At 36.9% G+C, this 18,886-nt stretch overlaps 1 protein-coding gene across 10 annotated transcripts in view; it reads right to left on the reverse strand.

The window, feature by feature from the left end:
• LOC127843238 (putative uncharacterized protein DDB_G0271606) overlaps positions 1-18,886 on the reverse strand; it is a 69,918-nt gene that overhangs the window by 21,094 nt on the left and 29,938 nt on the right. For 6 of the 10 annotated variants that reach the window (XM_052373097.1, XM_052373096.1, XM_052373100.1 and 3 more), the window contains exons 4-8: positions 13,862-14,012; positions 10,457-10,539; positions 9,733-9,795; positions 5,611-5,673; positions 2,671-3,015 (exon numbers count right to left, since the gene is read on the reverse strand). In XM_052373097.1, the coding sequence (XP_052229057.1) occupies positions 2,671-3,015; positions 5,611-5,673; positions 9,733-9,795; positions 10,457-10,539; positions 13,862-14,012 (705 nt within the window). Of the gene's footprint in view, positions 1-2,670; positions 3,016-5,610; positions 5,674-9,732; positions 9,796-10,456; positions 10,540-13,528; positions 13,574-13,861; positions 14,013-18,886 lie in introns of those variants that run through there. The other 4 variants (XM_052373106.1, XM_052373099.1, XM_052373098.1 and 1 more) reach the window with 4 other exon arrangements.

Genomic DNA, 18,886 nt, shown 5'->3' on the forward strand with positions numbered 1-18,886 from the left:
GATAGAAATTTAAATTACTGATCAATCTCAAACAAGATCTTTATGTAAACTGCCTCCACACACAATTTCAGCAAAATATGTCGATCAAAACTCAAGTTATTGAGCAGAACTTTGTTTGTATATTTTCAGTAAAATGATTTCCCATGCTAGGTCAGCATGTAAGCTACCAACATACACGATAGCTTTACCCTTTGCATGCTGGGAAATTTGTCGTCTGCTAAAATGTTGTCTGCTGAATTTCTAAAAATTAGCATTTTCTTCGAATTTTTTTCAAAGAATACTATCAGAATAGCAAACAGTTTGGATCCTGATGAGACACCATGTTCTGTGGCGTCTCATCTGGATCCAAACTGTTTGCAAAGACCTTCAAAATTCGGTTCCAGCACTGAAAGCGATAACAATACATCAATACAAACTCAAGCCACTGAGTGGAACCTGTTGTTCTATTTTTAGAAACAGTGACCTTGATCTTGACCCAATGGTTCCCAAATGGAATCCCAAGTTAGGTATCAGCATTTTTTTTAAAGGCTGAAATGAGGCTACATTCCCCACTCAAAAGGCTAACATTTTCCCCTAATAATTGTTTAAAGCTAACCCTATTTCAATTTCAATGTAAATTTTACTTGGGAAAACATTGACTCAAAATGGATCACAAAATTAGACAAAGTGAAGCCATTTATGTATTTGTTCCCAACTACTTACCTAAAGAGCTAATGTAATTTAGCATGTGTAGCCATGTATTTAATTAATGTTTTATACAAAACTAGAGCCTTGTCACAGACGTGACCTATACCCCCACATGCCGCATTGACACAGACTATTTTTCATCCTGTCTTCACAAAACAAGAGAATCTAATTTTTGGCGATTTTTAAGAATTAATATGCCAGTGTTTTTTTTCAATTATAGGGGAATGGTGGCGGGGCCCATCCAAAGGGGAAAAACGCGTTGTTTTTTAGGAAAAGGGGAAAATAACAAGATGTGTTTGTGAAACACAATGTCCCCCTATATGATGTTTGACCTTGTAGGATGACCTTGACATTGTGAAGGATGACCTTGACCTTGACCTTTCACCACTCAAAATGTGCAGCTCCATGAGATACACATGCATGCCCAATATCAAGTTGCTATCTTCAATATTGCAAAAGTATTCATAAAATAAGCGATTTGGGCCACATATATTTGATCTCTGACCTTGAAGGATGACCTTGACCTTGACCTTTCACCACTCAAAATGTGCAGCTCCATGACATGCATGCCAAATATCAAGTTGCTATCTTCAATATTGCAAAAGTATTTATAAAATAAGCGATTAGGGCCACATTTATTTGACCTCTGACCTTGAAGGATGACCTTGACCTTGAACTTTCACCACTTAAAATGTGCAGCTCCATGAGATACACATGCATGCCAAATATCAAGTTGCTATCATCAATATTGCAAAAGTATTCATAAAATCAGCGATTTTGGCCACATATATTTGACCTCTGACCTTGAAGGATGACCTTGACCTTGACCTTTCACCACTCAAAATGTGCAGCTTCATGAGATGCACATGCATGCCAAATATGAAGTTGCTATCTTCAATATAGCAAAAGTTATTGCAAAATGTTAAAGTTGGCGCAAACAGACCAACAGACAGACCAACAGACCAACAGACAGACAAACAGACAGGGCAAAAACAATATGTCCCCCACTACTATAGTGGGGGACATAAAAATTCACTTTTTTTATATGTAATGATATTTATTACATGAATACACATGTGTGTATGAATGTAATATTCACAGCTGAAAGTCTCTGTCCTTTTTCTTAAATATATATCAATTATTTTTTTAACATTATAAGTTTCAGACAGTTCAGCCGTCATGCACAGTCTCAGTTTTCCTAGCCAATTTGAGTCTAATAGGGATTTTTTTAATTAAATTAAATTAAGTCCCATGATGATGAACAAATGTACCAAATGATTTTAAAACCTAACAATAAATGACATAGTTATGGTCCGGACAAACTTTCAGTTTGAAACACACTAAGTGACCTCGTGGCCTAGTTTTTGACCTGGCATGACCCATATTCAAACTTGACCTAGACATCATCTAGATACAACTTCTGACCAAGTTTGGTGAAGATCGGATGAAATTTCGGGACAGACAGATAGACTGACAGACCGACCGACAAACGGACCGACCGACAAAGTGACTCCTATATAGCCCCCATATTACCAATGGTAATGGGAGTATAATTAGACTTTAAATATGTGATCATGGTTATCAACAACAATATCATTCCCCTTTTGTCTTAAAATCCTCATGTCAAAGGCTCCAACAAAAGGTGAAAACAACTTCATATTGGTCACATTAAGCTATCTTCATGCAAAATATCAGTATAATTCCTCAATCTAAATACAAGTTATTTAGCAGACTATGTAAAGTAAAGTAAAGTAATAAATAAATTAAGTAAGAGTATCATACATCTGGAATGAACAACAACATTCATTATGATTCATATGTATCCAGTTAATTATTTTGAAGGAAATACATTAGATAGCAGGTAACGTATTTATGACATTAAAACATTCCTCAAATGACACAACATATGATGTAGATATATTATACAAAATACTTTCAGTTACTTATTGTTATATATTGCATGATTGCATAAAAACATTTCACCTGTTGCATGGCTTGATGCAAGCCATCTTTAAACATCTGGGCCCCTTGATTCACTTGACCTTGGTTAAGATTGGCCCCTTGATTTACCACACCTTGACCTTGGTTCATATTGACCCCTTCCACAATTGGTTGGTTTGGGAGGTTCCAATTCTGGTTTCCTAACCCATCAAACCCTTGTGGATTATTTGGAGCCAAACCTCCTGGGTGAAGTACAGTATTTCGTAACCCTAAACCTTGTTTCTGACCCAGCTGACCCCCCTTCTGTGCAAGTTGTTGCTGCTGTTGTAGCAAGAATTGCTGCTGCTCAATCTGTTTTTGCCGTTCTTGTGCTTGTTGTAACAAGTCCTGAAACAGACACATGAACTCATGGTAAAGATGAAGCTGTCCCCATTTGAGGGAAAATGTTCCTACTTTGAGGGAAAATGTCCCCACTTTGAGGGAAAATGTTCCCACTTTGAGGGAAAATGTTCCCACTTTGAGGGAAAATGTTCCCACTTTGAGGGAAAATGTCCCCACTTTGAGGGAAAATGTTCCCACTTTGAGGGAAAATGTCCCCACTTTGAGGGAAAATGTCCCCACTTTGAGGAAAAAGTAAGGTAAAATCACATGTTTGAAGTAAACACCAGTTTATAACCTGAAATTGCAACTGCATAGAAACATGCTGACATTAATACTGAAAAAAACCTTAAAACTAGCTGGTTTTAGATTGTATTAATATCAATATTTTGACAAAAAATTGTAAAGACTCAACATGTGTTTTTTAGTAATGCTATTAAATGTAATAATAATGCAATAATTTACTAACTTATCCAAGGTACTAATAACAATATTTACACAGGATAAATATCTAAGATGTCTATGACAAATATAATATGTATGACGTGTTTCATTCAGCAGAATAAGCTGTTGTTAAGCATGATCAGGGCAAAAAAAACAACAAACACAAAACATCTAATGATGAGAATATAAGTTTAACATTTCATAACAAATGCAAATGTATCATTTTCTTTATGAAAGATTTAGAAAAGTGTTGAAGTAATAAACAAATAATGTAATAAGATTTAGATTTCAAAATAAGTAATATCCAATGACGCACATGCTGTTCAAGCAGAAAATTAAGCTATATTTGGGCATTATTCTAGGAAAACTGGGCTTAATGCATGTGTGTAAAGTGTCTACCCAGATAAGCCTGTGTCTACCCAGATAAGCCTGTGCCTACCCAGATAAGCCTGTGTCTACCCAGATAAGCCTGTGTCTACCCAGATAAGCCTGTGTCTACCCAGATAAGCCTGTGTCTACCCAGATAAGCCTGTGTCTACCCAGATAAGCCTGTGTCTACCCAGATAAGCCTGTGTCTACCCAGATAAGCCTGTGCAATTCAAAAAGGCTTATAAGAGAAGACACTTTCCTCTTATTTTCCTTTAACTATAAAAATTAATAAACAAGAGATGTGTTTGTCAGAAACACAATGCCCCCTATTATGCCGCTTTGAAGCCATATATTTGACCTTTGACCTTGAAGGGTGACCTTGACTTTTGACTTTTCACCACTCAAAATGTGCAGCTCCATGAGATACACATGCATGCCAAATATCAAGTTTCTTTCTTCAATATTGCAAAAGTTATGACCAAGGTTAAAGTTTTGATGCCACTTTGAAGCCATGTATTTGACCTTTGACCTTTAAGGATAACCTTGACCTTGACCTTTCACCACTCAAAATGTGCAGCTCCATAAGATACACATGCATGCCAAATATCAAGTTGCTATCTTCAATATTGCAAAAGTAATAAGTTTAAGTTAAAGTTTAACCAAGGGTAAAGTTTTGGGACAGCCAAAAACAATATACCCTCGATCAATCGATCCGGGGGCATAAAAAGCAGTCAGTGTCGTCCCTCATTAGCCGATGCCGATGGACTTTTCACACAATGCATTTTGCCCAGCTTGCCTACTTCCAAGCTCATTTGTGCGTATAATCTGGCACATGTCACTGTATGTAACATGGACAATGTAAATGTTAAGATCTAAAAAAAATTGTTTTTGAAATCTTCCATTGGGAATTTAAGCTCCCATTTGGGAAAAATATATACTTTTTTTCATTTGTAATGGGGCCGATTACTGGACCCTATTTTGAATGAAAAAACAACACTGCAAGTTGATTAATGGAACACAACTTTCTGAATACATTGCAATATTCCAAAATCAGCTGGGTTACACAAAATGTAATAAAACAATGACACAAAATTTGCAATATTAAAAGTAATTAGGATTTCAATAATCCTAAATATTTGACAAAGACAGTAAAAGGGTTTGGGGTATCACATTGACATCTAAGTCTCTTTCATAATTATTTATAGAAGTAACCTTGGGGGTCAGTAAACATGCCTGTAACCACATATATACCACAACATCTGTACCTGTATAAACATTTACCAAGCAGACTGTAACCATGGTTACCATGGTAAATTAAGCATGGAAAGTGAAACTGCGTATATGTGACCCATTGTTAAACCTACAGTATTTATGCTCTGTAATACTACATAATAAACTGTTAGTGAAATGGCATCGGCTGACTTATATTTACTTCACAGTTGAATTTTATTAGATTGAAAGCACCATGAATCAATAAGTGCAAATACAGCGAAGTAGATTAAGCATGTTGACATTTAAATGTTTTAATCATTAAACTCTGCAAGAACTGTCCTAAGATAAGAGCACTCGCCTCGTCTTGCACTTTGAAAATGTAATGTACAGTTCCTTTGAGTCACCTAATCTGCTCTTGTTCCGGGATAACTGGACTTAATGCATGTGCGTAAAGTGTCATCACAAGCTTATCTGGGACAACACTTTACGCACATTCACAAAGCCTTGTTTGCCCTGAATGCAGTTCAAATAATCAACTACCACCATGGCTGTAACAGAGGACATATAAACCAAAAAAACCTTGGCGTATTGAAGAAGTTGTTGGTTTCTGTCAATAGTCGCAGCATCTTGTTGAATTCGCAACTAAAACCAAACAATATTCATGTATCCTGTAACCTCTTTTGATTTTAAAATTAGGTTTAATATTACTTAAATTTGCTTTCAAGTTCAATAAAGTGTGAAATAAACTTTATCATGCAAATCTTAAGACATAAGTGGAAGCTAATATAAAGATAATTACTGATTACATAAACTATACATTTCAGTTGAGCTCTGTGAAAACAGGGCTTAATGCATGTGCATTAAGTGTGGTCCCATATTAGCCTGCGTTAAGTGTGGTCCCATATTAGTCTATGCAGTCACCACAGACTAATCAGGAATACCAATTTTCGCCTAAACTGGATTTTCATTAACAAGAGACTGTATTTCAACAAACAATTCCAAAAAGGCAGAAAGTATTTTCACTGATTCGCGTGCGCGGACTGCACAGGCTAATCTGGAACAAGAGGGCTATCAGGCCCTAAGGCGCTCACCTGAAAGCCAAAGGAACTAGACTATTCTGAAAAAAATGCAAGCTGATTCATGAAACTTATTTTGGACCAAAAAAGTGACTTTTAACATGTTTTTTTTATAATTGACCTTGTGACCTAGTTTTTGAGCTCATATGACCCAGCTTCAATCTCTGGCAAAATTTCATTGGGACAAATGTTCTGGCCAAGTTTCATGAAGATTGGCCAATAAATGTGGCTAATATACTGTCAACAAGTTTTCACTAAAGCCATATAAGGACAACCCCCCCCCCCCTGGCGGCCATGTTTTTCAACAAACCATAACCATTTTCAAACTCACTGAAGCTATTGTTAGAACAAATTTTCAGATCAAGTTTCATAAAGATTGGATAATAAATGTGACTTCTAGAGTGTTAACAAGGTTATGTAGTAAATAGCCATTGAAGGTAAAATGCCACGCCCCCTTGCAGCCATGTTTTTTTACTGATCTCAACCATTTTTGAACTTAGCCCAGATATTATTAGTTCAAATATTCTGACCAAGTTTCATGAGCATTGGACCACAAATGTGACTTCTAGAGTGTTAACAAGGTTTTACCATACAGTAAAGCCATATAAGGAAAACTGCCCTGCCCCATGGCAGCCATGTTTTTCATTCAACTGGAACCATTTTCGAACTCGTCCAAGATATTATTGGGACACATGTTTTGACCAAGTTTCATGAAGATTGGACTAAAAATGTGACTTCTAGAGTGTTTACAAGGTTTTACAAAAGCCATATAAGGAAAACTGCCACGCCCCCTGGCAGCCATGTTTTTCAACCAACAGGAACCATTTTCGAACTCGTCCAAGATATTATTAGCACACATGTTCTGACAAAGTTTCATGAAGATTGGACTAAAAATGTGACTTCTAGAGTGTTAACAAGGTTTTAGTATAGCCATATTAGGAAAACTGCCACGCCCCCTGGCAGCCATGTTTTTCAACCAACCGGAACCATTTTCAAACTCGTCCAAGATATTATTGGGACACATGTTCTAAAAAAGTTTCATGAAGATCGGACAATAAATGTGACTTCTAGAGTGTTAACAAGGTTTGCAATATATAAAACTGCCATGCCCCCTGGCGGCAATGTTTTTCAATCAACCGGAACCATTTTCGAACTCGTCCAAGATATTATTGGGACACATGTTCTGAGTAAGTTTCATGAAGATTGGACAATAAATGTGGCCTCTAGAGTGTTAACAAGGTAAATGTTGACGACGTATGACGCACAACGCACGACGGACAAAAGGCGATCACAATAGCTCACCATGAGCATGTTGTGCTCAGGTGAGCTAAAAACACTTTCCGCACATGCATCAAGCCCAGTTTTTCAAGACCAAACACTCATTTATATAATGTTTCTGGTACTTTCAATACATTTTTTCAGCACAAAGAAAAGCTACCAAAATTAACAGGCCTTTTACTGATCCCTAATTGCTTTGGGAAAACTGGGCTTACTGCATGTGTGTAAAGTGTCGTCCCAGATTAGCCTGTGCAGTCTGCAAAGGCTTATCAGGGACAACACTTTCCTCCTAGACAGGATATTTGTTTAGAAGAGATTTACTTCAACCCGTTTATGCCTAGGGTCCTGAAAACAGGACTTTGCAAACAGTGTAGACCCAGATGAGACGCCGCATGATGCTTAAACGAAATTCTGTAAGACAATTTTTTTTTTTTATTCTAAAAATAGAAATAAATATACCAGACATCCCTAATTTTTGAAATAACTTGATCCAATTTAGAAGGATGGGAGAGTCCACGAGGCATAAATGGGTTAAACCAAGAATTCCATACAAGTGGAAAATGCTGTCTGCTGAATTTCTAAAATTAGCATTTTCTTCGATTTTTTTTCAGAGAATACTATAAGAACAGCAAACAGTTTGGATCCTGATGAGACGCCACATTCTGTGGCGTCTCATCTGGATCCAAACTGTTTGAAAAGGCCTTCAAAATTCGGTTCCCACACTGAAAGGGTTAAGCCCTGTTTCACAGAGCAAGGCTCATTTATATAATGATTCAGGCACTTTCACTAACTTTTTTCAGCTGTTACAGATGCTACCAAATTTATGTTAGCAAAACATTCATCAATATCTTTAATTGCAATATATATTCAAAACATTAGAGGACACTTAATTACAGAAAATATTCTTAATACATTTTTAACAAATTTGGCAATTTATAAACATCTCGATAAATATTGAGCATATCTTGTTTCTTTTTGGTGCACAAACATTCACTGAAAAAAATAAAAGCATAACAAGGGTGTTATATGGATATACATCATATATTGATCAAGCACCTATCAATCACATATTGATCAAGCACCTATCAATAAACAGTGCTGTAATTGGGTAAAGAGTAAATAGGAGAAAAGGTAAAGGAATATTCATGCAGTTTTGGGAATGGGGTCCCTTAAGATTGGGAAAAATATTGACTAAAATTGGGAAATTCTGTTGTTGTTTTTTTGCTTAAAAGTATTCTAAAGTGTTTGTAAAATTATATTGTAAAGGTTCAATTCATAGAGGTGGATAAGAAGATGAAATTAATGTTGCAATTTATTAGAAACACGAGATGTGTTTGTCAGAAACACAATGCCCCCTACTGCGCCGCATTGAAATAATTTTGAATTTTGTCCAATCCATCACTGACAACGTTTAAAAGAGATCATAGCCAGAGTTGATCATGTATCTATGGACATAAGTCCACAGGTATGTAATGAACATCAAAGAAATTATATCATTGTAAAAAAACTTTGAAAAATCAATCATTTGGGTTTTAAATAATCAAAATAATAAATATGTACAGTAACTGTGAAAAGAACTTCAATTCTTGGTAATGAAATATATAATATGAGGTTCATAATTTTCTCCCTTTTTAAAGCTTATTACTTCCCTTTAATCTGTATTTTTTACCGTAGACCGTAAAGGATGACCTTGACCTTTAACCACAATGTGTTTGTCAGAAACACAATGCCGCCTACTGCGCCGCTTTGATTTATGTAACAAAAATATATACGTGGGCAAGTCAATTAACTATGTCCATTTAAAGCTTATTACTTCCCTTGACTTTGTTTTTTTCGACCCTAGACCTTGAAGGATGATGTAAACCTTGAAATTTTACCACTCAAAATGTGCAGCTCCATGAGATACACATGCATGCCAAATATCAAGGTGCTATCTTTGTATTTAAAAAGTTATGGCCAATGTTAAATTTTTTTTTTCGGACGGACGGACAGACACACTGACTGACGGACAGTTCAACTGCTATATGCCACCCTACCGGGGGCATAAAAACTGTAAATTTTCGGAATTTAAGGCAATTTTGTGTGACAAATACACACTTTTTTAGTATGGTAATAGGGCAGAATGTGTGCACCTAATTTGACCAACAAACACTGCACACTATAAGTGGAATCAATATCTGTCTAAATTCAATCGAGGAAAGTGATACAAATAAACGCTGCAGTGATGCAGTTTAACAGGCATGTTTTATCCCAGCATAGAGGGTCAAAGAAGGATGGGAAAACCAGACACAGCAGCATGTTGCAATAAATAAAGTAGCAAGGGGAGGCAACTTCTTCATGTATCTACCTGGTACTGTTTTGCCTCCTGCTGAAGGGTAGAGACCGTCTGTTTGTTCTGCTTAATGGAGCTCTGCAGAAGGCAGTGAGGTAAGCAACCAATGAAATGAGGGCTTAGATGTAACAGATGACAACAAATCAACCAATGAAATGAAAGCTTACATGTAAAAGTTGGCCACTTATCAACCAGTGAAATGCAGATTTATGTGCAACAGATGAAAAATAGTAAATAAATGAAATGAGGGCCTTCATGTAACAATTGGCCACTAATCAACCAATGAAATGAATGCTAACATACACAGATGGTCAATAATCAACCAATGAAATGAGGGCTTACATGTAACAGTTGGTCAATAATCAATGAAATGAGGGCATACATGAAGAAGTTTGAAAAAACAACCACTGAAATGTGGGCTTACATGTAACAGATGACCACAAATCAACCAATGAAATGACCACTTACATGTTACAGATAGCCAATAACAGATATATTTTGTAACATATCTACATCGAAGAACACAAATGAGACCCAAACATGGTTTCTGATGTTCACATAAACTGGTTATAATCTGTACCACAAAACCAAATACCAAACAAACCAAAAAAAGCTTACAACAAAACAAAGTAAGTAACTACAAAACTTCAGTCTACAATTTGCATATATAGGAATAATGAAACTCCAAGAACACATAAATGACGCTTAACAAACCCATGTAAAATACAGCATGACCTACCAGTGCATTCTGGAGCTGGGTTTTTAAGTTGTCTACTTGCTGTGTGAGCTCAGACTTGTCACGGTTTAGGTTGGATACGTTGTCTGAAAACAAAACACATACAATTAATTTTGCAATATTCCCTAATATTTATAATTAAGCAACAAGACACGCTATAGTTCATATGCTATAATATGCTATAATAGACATAATGTACTTGAATAAATATAAACAAACCCATCCAAACAAGTGTTCTGCGGTCGGAGACATATGCCGCTCCAAACAGGGCTTTGAACTAGTGACCCCAATTTCAATAGGAGTCATATACTGTCCACTTATTGTGACAGTCACCTTGACCTTTGACCTAGGGACCCAAATTTTGATAGGGGTCATCTACTGTCCAAGGCCAATGTGCATGGGAAGTATCAAGCCAATCAGTTGATTCGTTGACGAGTTTTTGATCAGAAACGCTTTTCCCACTTATTGTGCCAATGACCATGACCTTTGACCTCGCGACCCTAATTTCAATAGGGGTCATCTAAAGTCCATGGCCAATGCACATGAGAATTATCAAGCCAATCGGTGAATCAGTTGACGAGTAATTGATTGGAAACGATTTCACACTTAGTGTGTAATAGTGACCTTGAGCTTTGACCTAGTGACCCCAATTTCAATAGGGGTCATCTACTGTCCTAGGCCAATGCACATGTGAAGTATCAAGCCAATCAGTGAATTAGTTGACGAGTTATTGATGGGAAACGATTTCACACTAAGTGTGTAACAGTGATCATGACCTTTGACCTAGTAACCCCAATTTCAATAGGGGTCATCTACTTCCAAGGCCAATGCACATGTTAAGTATCAAGTCAATCGCTGAATCAGTTGACGAGTTATTGATAAGAAACGATTTTACTCTTTATGTGTATCAGTGGCCTTGACCTTTGACATAGTGACCCCAATTTCTATAGGGGTAATCTACTGTCCAAGGCCAATACACATGTGAAGTATCAAGCCAATCAGGCAATTGGTTGAAAAGCTATTGATCGGAAATGATTTTCCTTCTTAGTGTGATAGTGACCTTGACCTTTGACCTAGTGAACCAAATTTCAATAGGGGTCATCTATTGTCCAAGGCAAATGCACATGTGAAATATCAAGCCAATCGTTTAATTCGTTGACGAGTTATTGTTCCGAAATGATTTTCACACTAAGTGTGATAGTGACCTTGACCTTTGACCTAGTGACCCAAATTTCTGTAGGGGTCATCTACTGTCCAAGGCCAATGCACACGTGAAGTATCAAGCCAATCGGTGAATTTGTTGACGAGTTATTGATTGGAAACGAACTGGTCTACCGACATTCAGACTGGTCCTCCGACAGGTCTACCGACAGACAGCCAGCAAAACAATATACCCCTTCTTCTTATTATCAAGCCAATCGGTGAATCAGTTGACGAGTAATTGATTGGAAACGATTTCACACTAAGGCCAATGCACATGTAAAGTATCAAGCCAATCGGTCAATTCGTTGACGAGTTATTGATCGGAAACGAACTGGTCTACTGACATTCAGACTGGTCCTCTGACAGGTCTACCGACAGACAGCCAGCAAAACAATATACCCCTTCTTCTTCGAAGAGAGGCATAATAAACCACTAAAGATATAATGTAATAAACTCATTAATGTACATTTTATATTACTCATTCTATAAAGTTTCCATATCATAATCACATTGCTTACTTTGCACAATATATAAGAGTATTGGAGATTGCAGTTGCTCTGGCATCATGAACATAATTATTACCTTTTAAACTTAAAATTTCAGTTCCTTTGTTTGCTTGTATATTCTGTACCAGCGATTTTCCTCCTTCTTTATAAAGTACCGGTAAACGGTACTTTCCCAATCGAACGAAAATTCCCAAATTCCCAAAACGGTGCTTTCCCAATCGAGCGAAAATTCCCAATTCCCAATCGGCATCTGGAAAAATCCCAATCAGCGTCCGAATTTTTTCTCAAAACGATTGAAAGTTTCGTAAAAAAAAACAACTTTCGGCGAGCGAACAAAGAAAATCGTATAGTTGTGTGTAACCACGCGCTCGATTAATTTCGGGTTTTATTATTCAGCGCATTCAATCAATAGAGTTGTTACTGTTTCCGGTTCTTTTGCCAGGCAGCCAGCGTACTGTTTTACGTCGGTTTGTAACCTTATCGTAGTTTGAAATGAGTCATAATAGCAAATATTATGCCAAAAAACCAATCGGAACCATCTATCACAGGACACATTGACAGCAATAATGATGCTGTGCAGGGAGGGATGCAAGCAACTGAGTGATGATCAAACATCAAAGATTGTTGAAATTTTCACAAAAATGAAAGAGAGAGACATTGCTTTAAAAGAGATTAAAACAACTAGTAATTGATTTGGTGTGTTCTTTATAATATTTTGTTATTTATATAAACTTTATGACTTAATGGTCATTAAGGCATGCCTGCAAATGATTATTTAAATGGGTATGTTCAATTAAGTATGAACTGTATGATGTATTCAATAAGACCCAAACTTCACGACGCGATTTTCCCAATTTCAGGATTTCACGACTCGATTTTTCCCAATTTTGAGGTTTTCACGACTCAATTTTTCCCAATCGGACCGGTACGGGTACTTTTCCCAATTGGACAAGGAAAATCGCTGTGTACTATATACCTTTCTAATATATTTACTATTGTGCAATCAATTACCTTTTAAACTTGATATTTCCAGTTCCTTGGTTTGCTTGTACATCCTGTACTTATTACCTTTCAAACATTTTTAATGTTGCAAAATTTATTACCATTCAGACTGGATATTTCCAGTTCCTTTGTTTGCTTGTACATCCTGTACTTATTACCTTTCAAACAAGCTTACTATTGCAAAATTAATTACCATTCAAACTGGATATTTCCAGTTCCTTTGTTTGCTTGTAAATCCTTTACTAATTACCTTTCAAAATGGATACTTCCAGTTCCTTGGTTTGCTTGTACATCATGCTCTTATTACCTTTCAAACTGGATATTTCCAGTTCCTTGGTGTGCTTGTACATCATGCTCTTATTACCTTTCAAACTGGATATTTCCAGTTCCTTGGTTTGCTTGTACATCCTGTACTAATTACCTTTCAAAATGGATACTTCCAGTTCCTTGGTTTGCTTGTACATCATGTACTTATTACCTTTCAAACTGTATATTTCCAGTTCCTTTGTTTGCTTGTACATCCTGTAATAATTACCTTTCAAACTGGATATTTCCAGTTCCCTTGTTTGCTTGTACATCCTGTACTAATTACCTTTCAAACTGGATATTTCCAGTTCCTTTGTTTGCTTGTACTTATTACCTTTCAGACTGGATATTTCCAGTTCCTTGGTTTGCTTGTACATCCTGGACTTATTACCTTTCAAACTGGATATTTCCAGTTCCTTGGTTTGCTTGTACATCCTGTACTCTGACTCCTTGCCCTCCTCCTCTTTCTTGTGCATCTCCTGTGCCTTCTCGTTGTCATTCTTCAGCTTGGAATACTCCTGCTGCAGGTCCTCATGCTGGCTCTACAACAGACATCATTCTTTGTGAACACTCAGCTTTATTACCATAAATACTCACTCATAAGTCAAGATATTATTATGAATTGGGCACATACATTGTGCACACTTGGCATAATTACCATAAAAAACCCAGTCATAAGTCAATATATACTGGGCTTTATTACCATAATTACTAAGTCATAAGTCACGTTATTATCATGCATTGGGCACACCAGCCTTATTACTGTAAATACTCAGTCATAAGTCAATACATTGTGCAAATGTGGCACTATTACCATAAATACTCAGTCATAAGTCAATACATTGCGTCCACTGGGCATTATAACTGTATATACCCAGTCACATTCTCACTAAGCATTCTTACTGATGCGACCTTGACCTTGGTATAGAGTGGTTGTGTATGAAAACGGGAATGAAAAACATGTTTTTTTAATCAGAATTACCAGGATTATAACATTCAAAGTGCTTAATATGGACATATCAAATACAGGGTAACAATAAATTTCCATTCTCACTCGATTGAAATTGATGAAAAAAGAACTTTATCAATGAATTAAATATCATATACTGACAGGCCTTCAACTGATTCCGATAGAAAATTAGGAAAAAAATAGGAGGTTTTCTGAAGAAAAAGTAGGAAAAGTAGGAAGATTATCAACAAAGAAAGTAGGATTAATAGGAAGGATATCCACAACTTATTTATCTGTGTGAACCAACTCTTACCTTTACAAATGACTATTCTCACCATTCAGAAAGCTAATGTGTTGTAGATATCTCAGTTGCTGATACATGCCAAGCTTCTGTAGTTGAAAGGTGCCAAAAATGTTTGTTTTATTTTATTTTATTAGTTAATTACAGAAACACGTTTTTATAATGTTGTTAGCATTATTGAGATCATCTCACAGCACCCAGCTAACTCAATTATAACACATGCAATACAATAGTTTGAACTCAAGCATTTAGGTTCACATTAGCAAAATAACTATATTTTACAAAAAAAAATAAGTTGTGTCAACTCCAGAAGGATAGTCAGAGCATGTTATATCAATATTATATATATAACATATATAATGTTCATGAAAACCTTATTTAAACTATATAAAAAAGTCCAAAATTATATTTCGCATTCTTTAAAAAATAATCTTAGGACAAAATTATTGTTTGAACATTAGTAGCATGCAGTAATTGCAACTCCTAATTGACCAGGATAATGTTACAAGCAAGTGACAGAAAAACAGATAAAGCTGCAGCAAATGGCATGATTTGTTTAAACATCATGCACTGGGCATAGCTTTGCAATATTGGTTACTTTCAAATGTTAAACACACAAACACACAAACACATAATTAGTTTTAATAATATCAGTTAATACTTAAATGGACAGCATCGTAATAGTGGCCACGGAATATTTTGTTTATTGTTACTTCTTACATTTAACCCTTTGCATGCTGGGTAATTTGTCTTCTGCTAAAATGTTGTCTGCTGAATTTCTAAAATTAGCATTTTCTTTGATTTTTTTCAAAGAATACTATCAGAATAGCAAACAGTTTGGATCCTGATGAGACGCCACGTTCTGTGGCGTCTCATCAGGATCCAAACTGTTTGCAAAGGCCTTCAAAATTCGGTTCCCGCACTGAAAGGGTTAAATGCAAATATAAATGTTCCAGCTTGCATCAATAACAGAGATGTTTGAAGACTTACATCTGTTGAATGTCAAGAAGAGACAATACCAGTAGTCCAAGTTTGGTATAATTCCCTGCTAATGTCCTGTTGTTTTTTTGCAAAATGTTGAAATTCCGTGATTTTTCTCTGCATGGATTTTTTCCTCATAATTTTCCCAGTTTTCCACAATGTGTTGCCACCCTTATCATGTTGTATTTTTGCTAAGAATATTTGATGTTAGAATTGTCTTTTTGAAAGTAACCAAAAGCCCTCATCAGTGCATCATTGGATTACATACTAGTATATCATTTAGTGTTTCTGGATGCTTCTGGAGTTGTACCCATATAACAACTAACAGTCCTATGTAATCAATAACTCCAATACTGACCTTACAAACAACAATTTACATCAGATGGCTTGAGATGCTTGCCACACCTTTCCTCAACAGAAACTTGCCACACCTGTCCTCAACAGAAACTTGCCACACCTTTCCTCAACAGAAACTTGCCACACCTGTCCTCAACAGAAACTTGCCACACCTTTCCTCAACAGAAACTTGCCACACCTGTCCTCAACAGAAACTTGCCACACCTTTCCTCAACAGAAACTTGCCACACCTTTCCTCAACAGAAACTTGCCACACCTTTCCTCAACAGGAACTTGCCACACCTTTCCTCAACAGAAACTTGCCACACCTTTCCTCAACAGAAACTTGCCACACCTTTCCTCAACAGAAACTTGCCACACCTTTCCTCAACAGAAACTTGCCACACCTTTCCTCAACAGAAACTTGCCACACCTTTCCTCAACAGAAACTTGCCACACCTTTCCTCAACAGAAACTTGCCACACCTTTCCTCAACAGAAACTTGCCACACCTTTCCTCAACAGAAACTTGCCACACCTTTCCTCAACAGAAACTTGCCACACCTTTCCTCAACAGAAACTTGCCACACCTTTCCTCAACAGAAACTTGCCACACCTTTCCTCAACAGAAACTTGCCGCACCTTTCCTCAACAGAAACTTGCCACACCTTTCCTCAACAGAAACTTGCCACACCTTTCCTCAACAGAAACTTGCCACACCTTTCCTCAACAGAAACTTGCCACACCTTTCCTCAACAGAAACTTGCCACACCTTTCCTCAACAGAAACTCGCCACACCTTTCCTCAACAGAAACTTGCCACACCTTTCCTCAACAGAAACTTGCCACACCTTTCCTCAACAGAAACTTGCCACACCTTTCCTCAACAGAAACTTGCCACACCTTTCCTCAACAGAAACTTGCCACACCTTTCCTCAACAGAAACTTGCCACACCTTTCCTCAACAGAAACTTGCCACACCTTACCTCAACAGAAACTTGCCACACCTTTCCTCAACAGAAACTTGCCACACCTTTCCTCAACAGAAACTTGCCACACCTTTCCTCAACAGAAACTTGCCACATCTTTCCTCAACAGAAACTTGCCACACCTTTCCTCAACAGAAACTTGCCACACCTTTCCTCAACAGAAACTTGCCACACCTTTCCTCAACAGAAACTTGCCACACCTTTCCTCAACAGAAACTTGCCACACATTTCCTCAACAGAAACTTGCCAGTTTTGCAGCTTTGACATTTTGAAAATACATCTTACAAAAAATTGTTGTTTTTTGTCTCCAGCAAAAAGTAGGAATAGAAGGAGGTTTTAGTGCAAAAATAGGAAAAAGTACTAGGAAGGAATTGAAAAAAGTAGGAAAAAGTGGGAAAAGTAGGAAAATAGGAACGGTTGAAGGCCTGTATAATACATGATATGGCAATGCCTTTTTTGTTACATGTCACGACAAGGCATACCACACACGCTCGAGTTTTTGGGACCTATAGTGCTCAAAACGGAAATGACGCATCAACTATAAATTTCATTGAAAACTTATGGAATCTGAAGACAAAGAATGCGTAAAGGCAGGCGATAAAAGGACTAGGGACTTAATCAGTAGCGTTAGTGAAGCGGACAGCAGCATAGCTGAAAGGTGACAATGATTAAACAGAAGTAAAAGAAACCAAAGGGAAAGCAATACAAGACAATAGAAGATTAGAAAATGAACACAATGATATAGACATTGTGACAGAGCTAACAAGAGATGTGTTTGTCAGAAACACAATGCCCCCTATTGCGCCGCTTTGAAGCCATATATTTGACCTTTGATCTTGAAGGATGACCTTGACCTTTCACCACTTTAAACGTGCAGCTCCATGAGATACACATGCATGCCAAATATCAAGTTGCTATGTTCAATATTGCAAAAGTTATGAAGAAGGTTAAAGTTTTGGTTAAAGTTTTGGGACACACACACACACAATGACAGACAGGCTAAAAAAAATATACCCCCGATCTTTCGATCCGGGGGCATAAACATTTGATATTTGACCTTGAAGGTTGACCTTGACCTTTCACCACTAAAAATGTGCAGCTGCACCAGAAGTAAGAGATTGAATAGAGAAATGAATTATATATTTTTTTATTTTGACCTTTGACCTTGAAGGATGACCTTGACCTTTCACCACTCAAAATGTGCAGCTCCACGAGATACACATGCATGCCAGTTATGAAGTTGCTGTGTTCAATATTAAACAAGGCTATTGTCAAGCAATATGGTCCCCTACCGGCTCCATCATTGTCAGAAATTCCACCGTTTTCAGAATTTATTTTTTTTGGTTGCCATAGCAACCACAATTTTTTACATAGGAACAAAATGAAATGACGTGCATAATGTCCATTTTGCCATCTATCCATGTTGCAAGTTTCATGAAAAAATATTAAAAACTTTTAAAGTTATCGCAGGATCCAGAAAAGTGTGACAGACAGATTCAAAGACAGACAGACACACAGAGCGTAAACCATAAGTCCCCTCCGTGAAACCGGTAGGGGACAAAAAGTTATGATAAAACTTTAACGAAGGTTAAATTTTTTCGAAATAAAAATACAATGATACTTGACCATTAACCTTGAAGGATGACCTTTTACCTTGAAGGATGACCTTAACTTTTCACCACTCAAAATGAGCAGCTACATGAGATACACATGCATGGTAAATATCAAGTTGGTATGTTCAATATTGCAAAAGTTATCAAACTTTAACCAAGGTTAAAGTTTTGGGACAGAATGACAGACAGACAGACAGGACAAAAACAATATACCCCCGATCTATCGATCGGAGGCATAAAAAGTATATA

The sequence above is a fragment of the Dreissena polymorpha genome, chromosome 8, assembly GCF_020536995.1.
Source record: "Dreissena polymorpha isolate Duluth1 chromosome 8, UMN_Dpol_1.0, whole genome shotgun sequence".
Taxonomy (NCBI): domain Eukaryota; kingdom Metazoa; phylum Mollusca; class Bivalvia; order Myida; family Dreissenidae; genus Dreissena; species Dreissena polymorpha.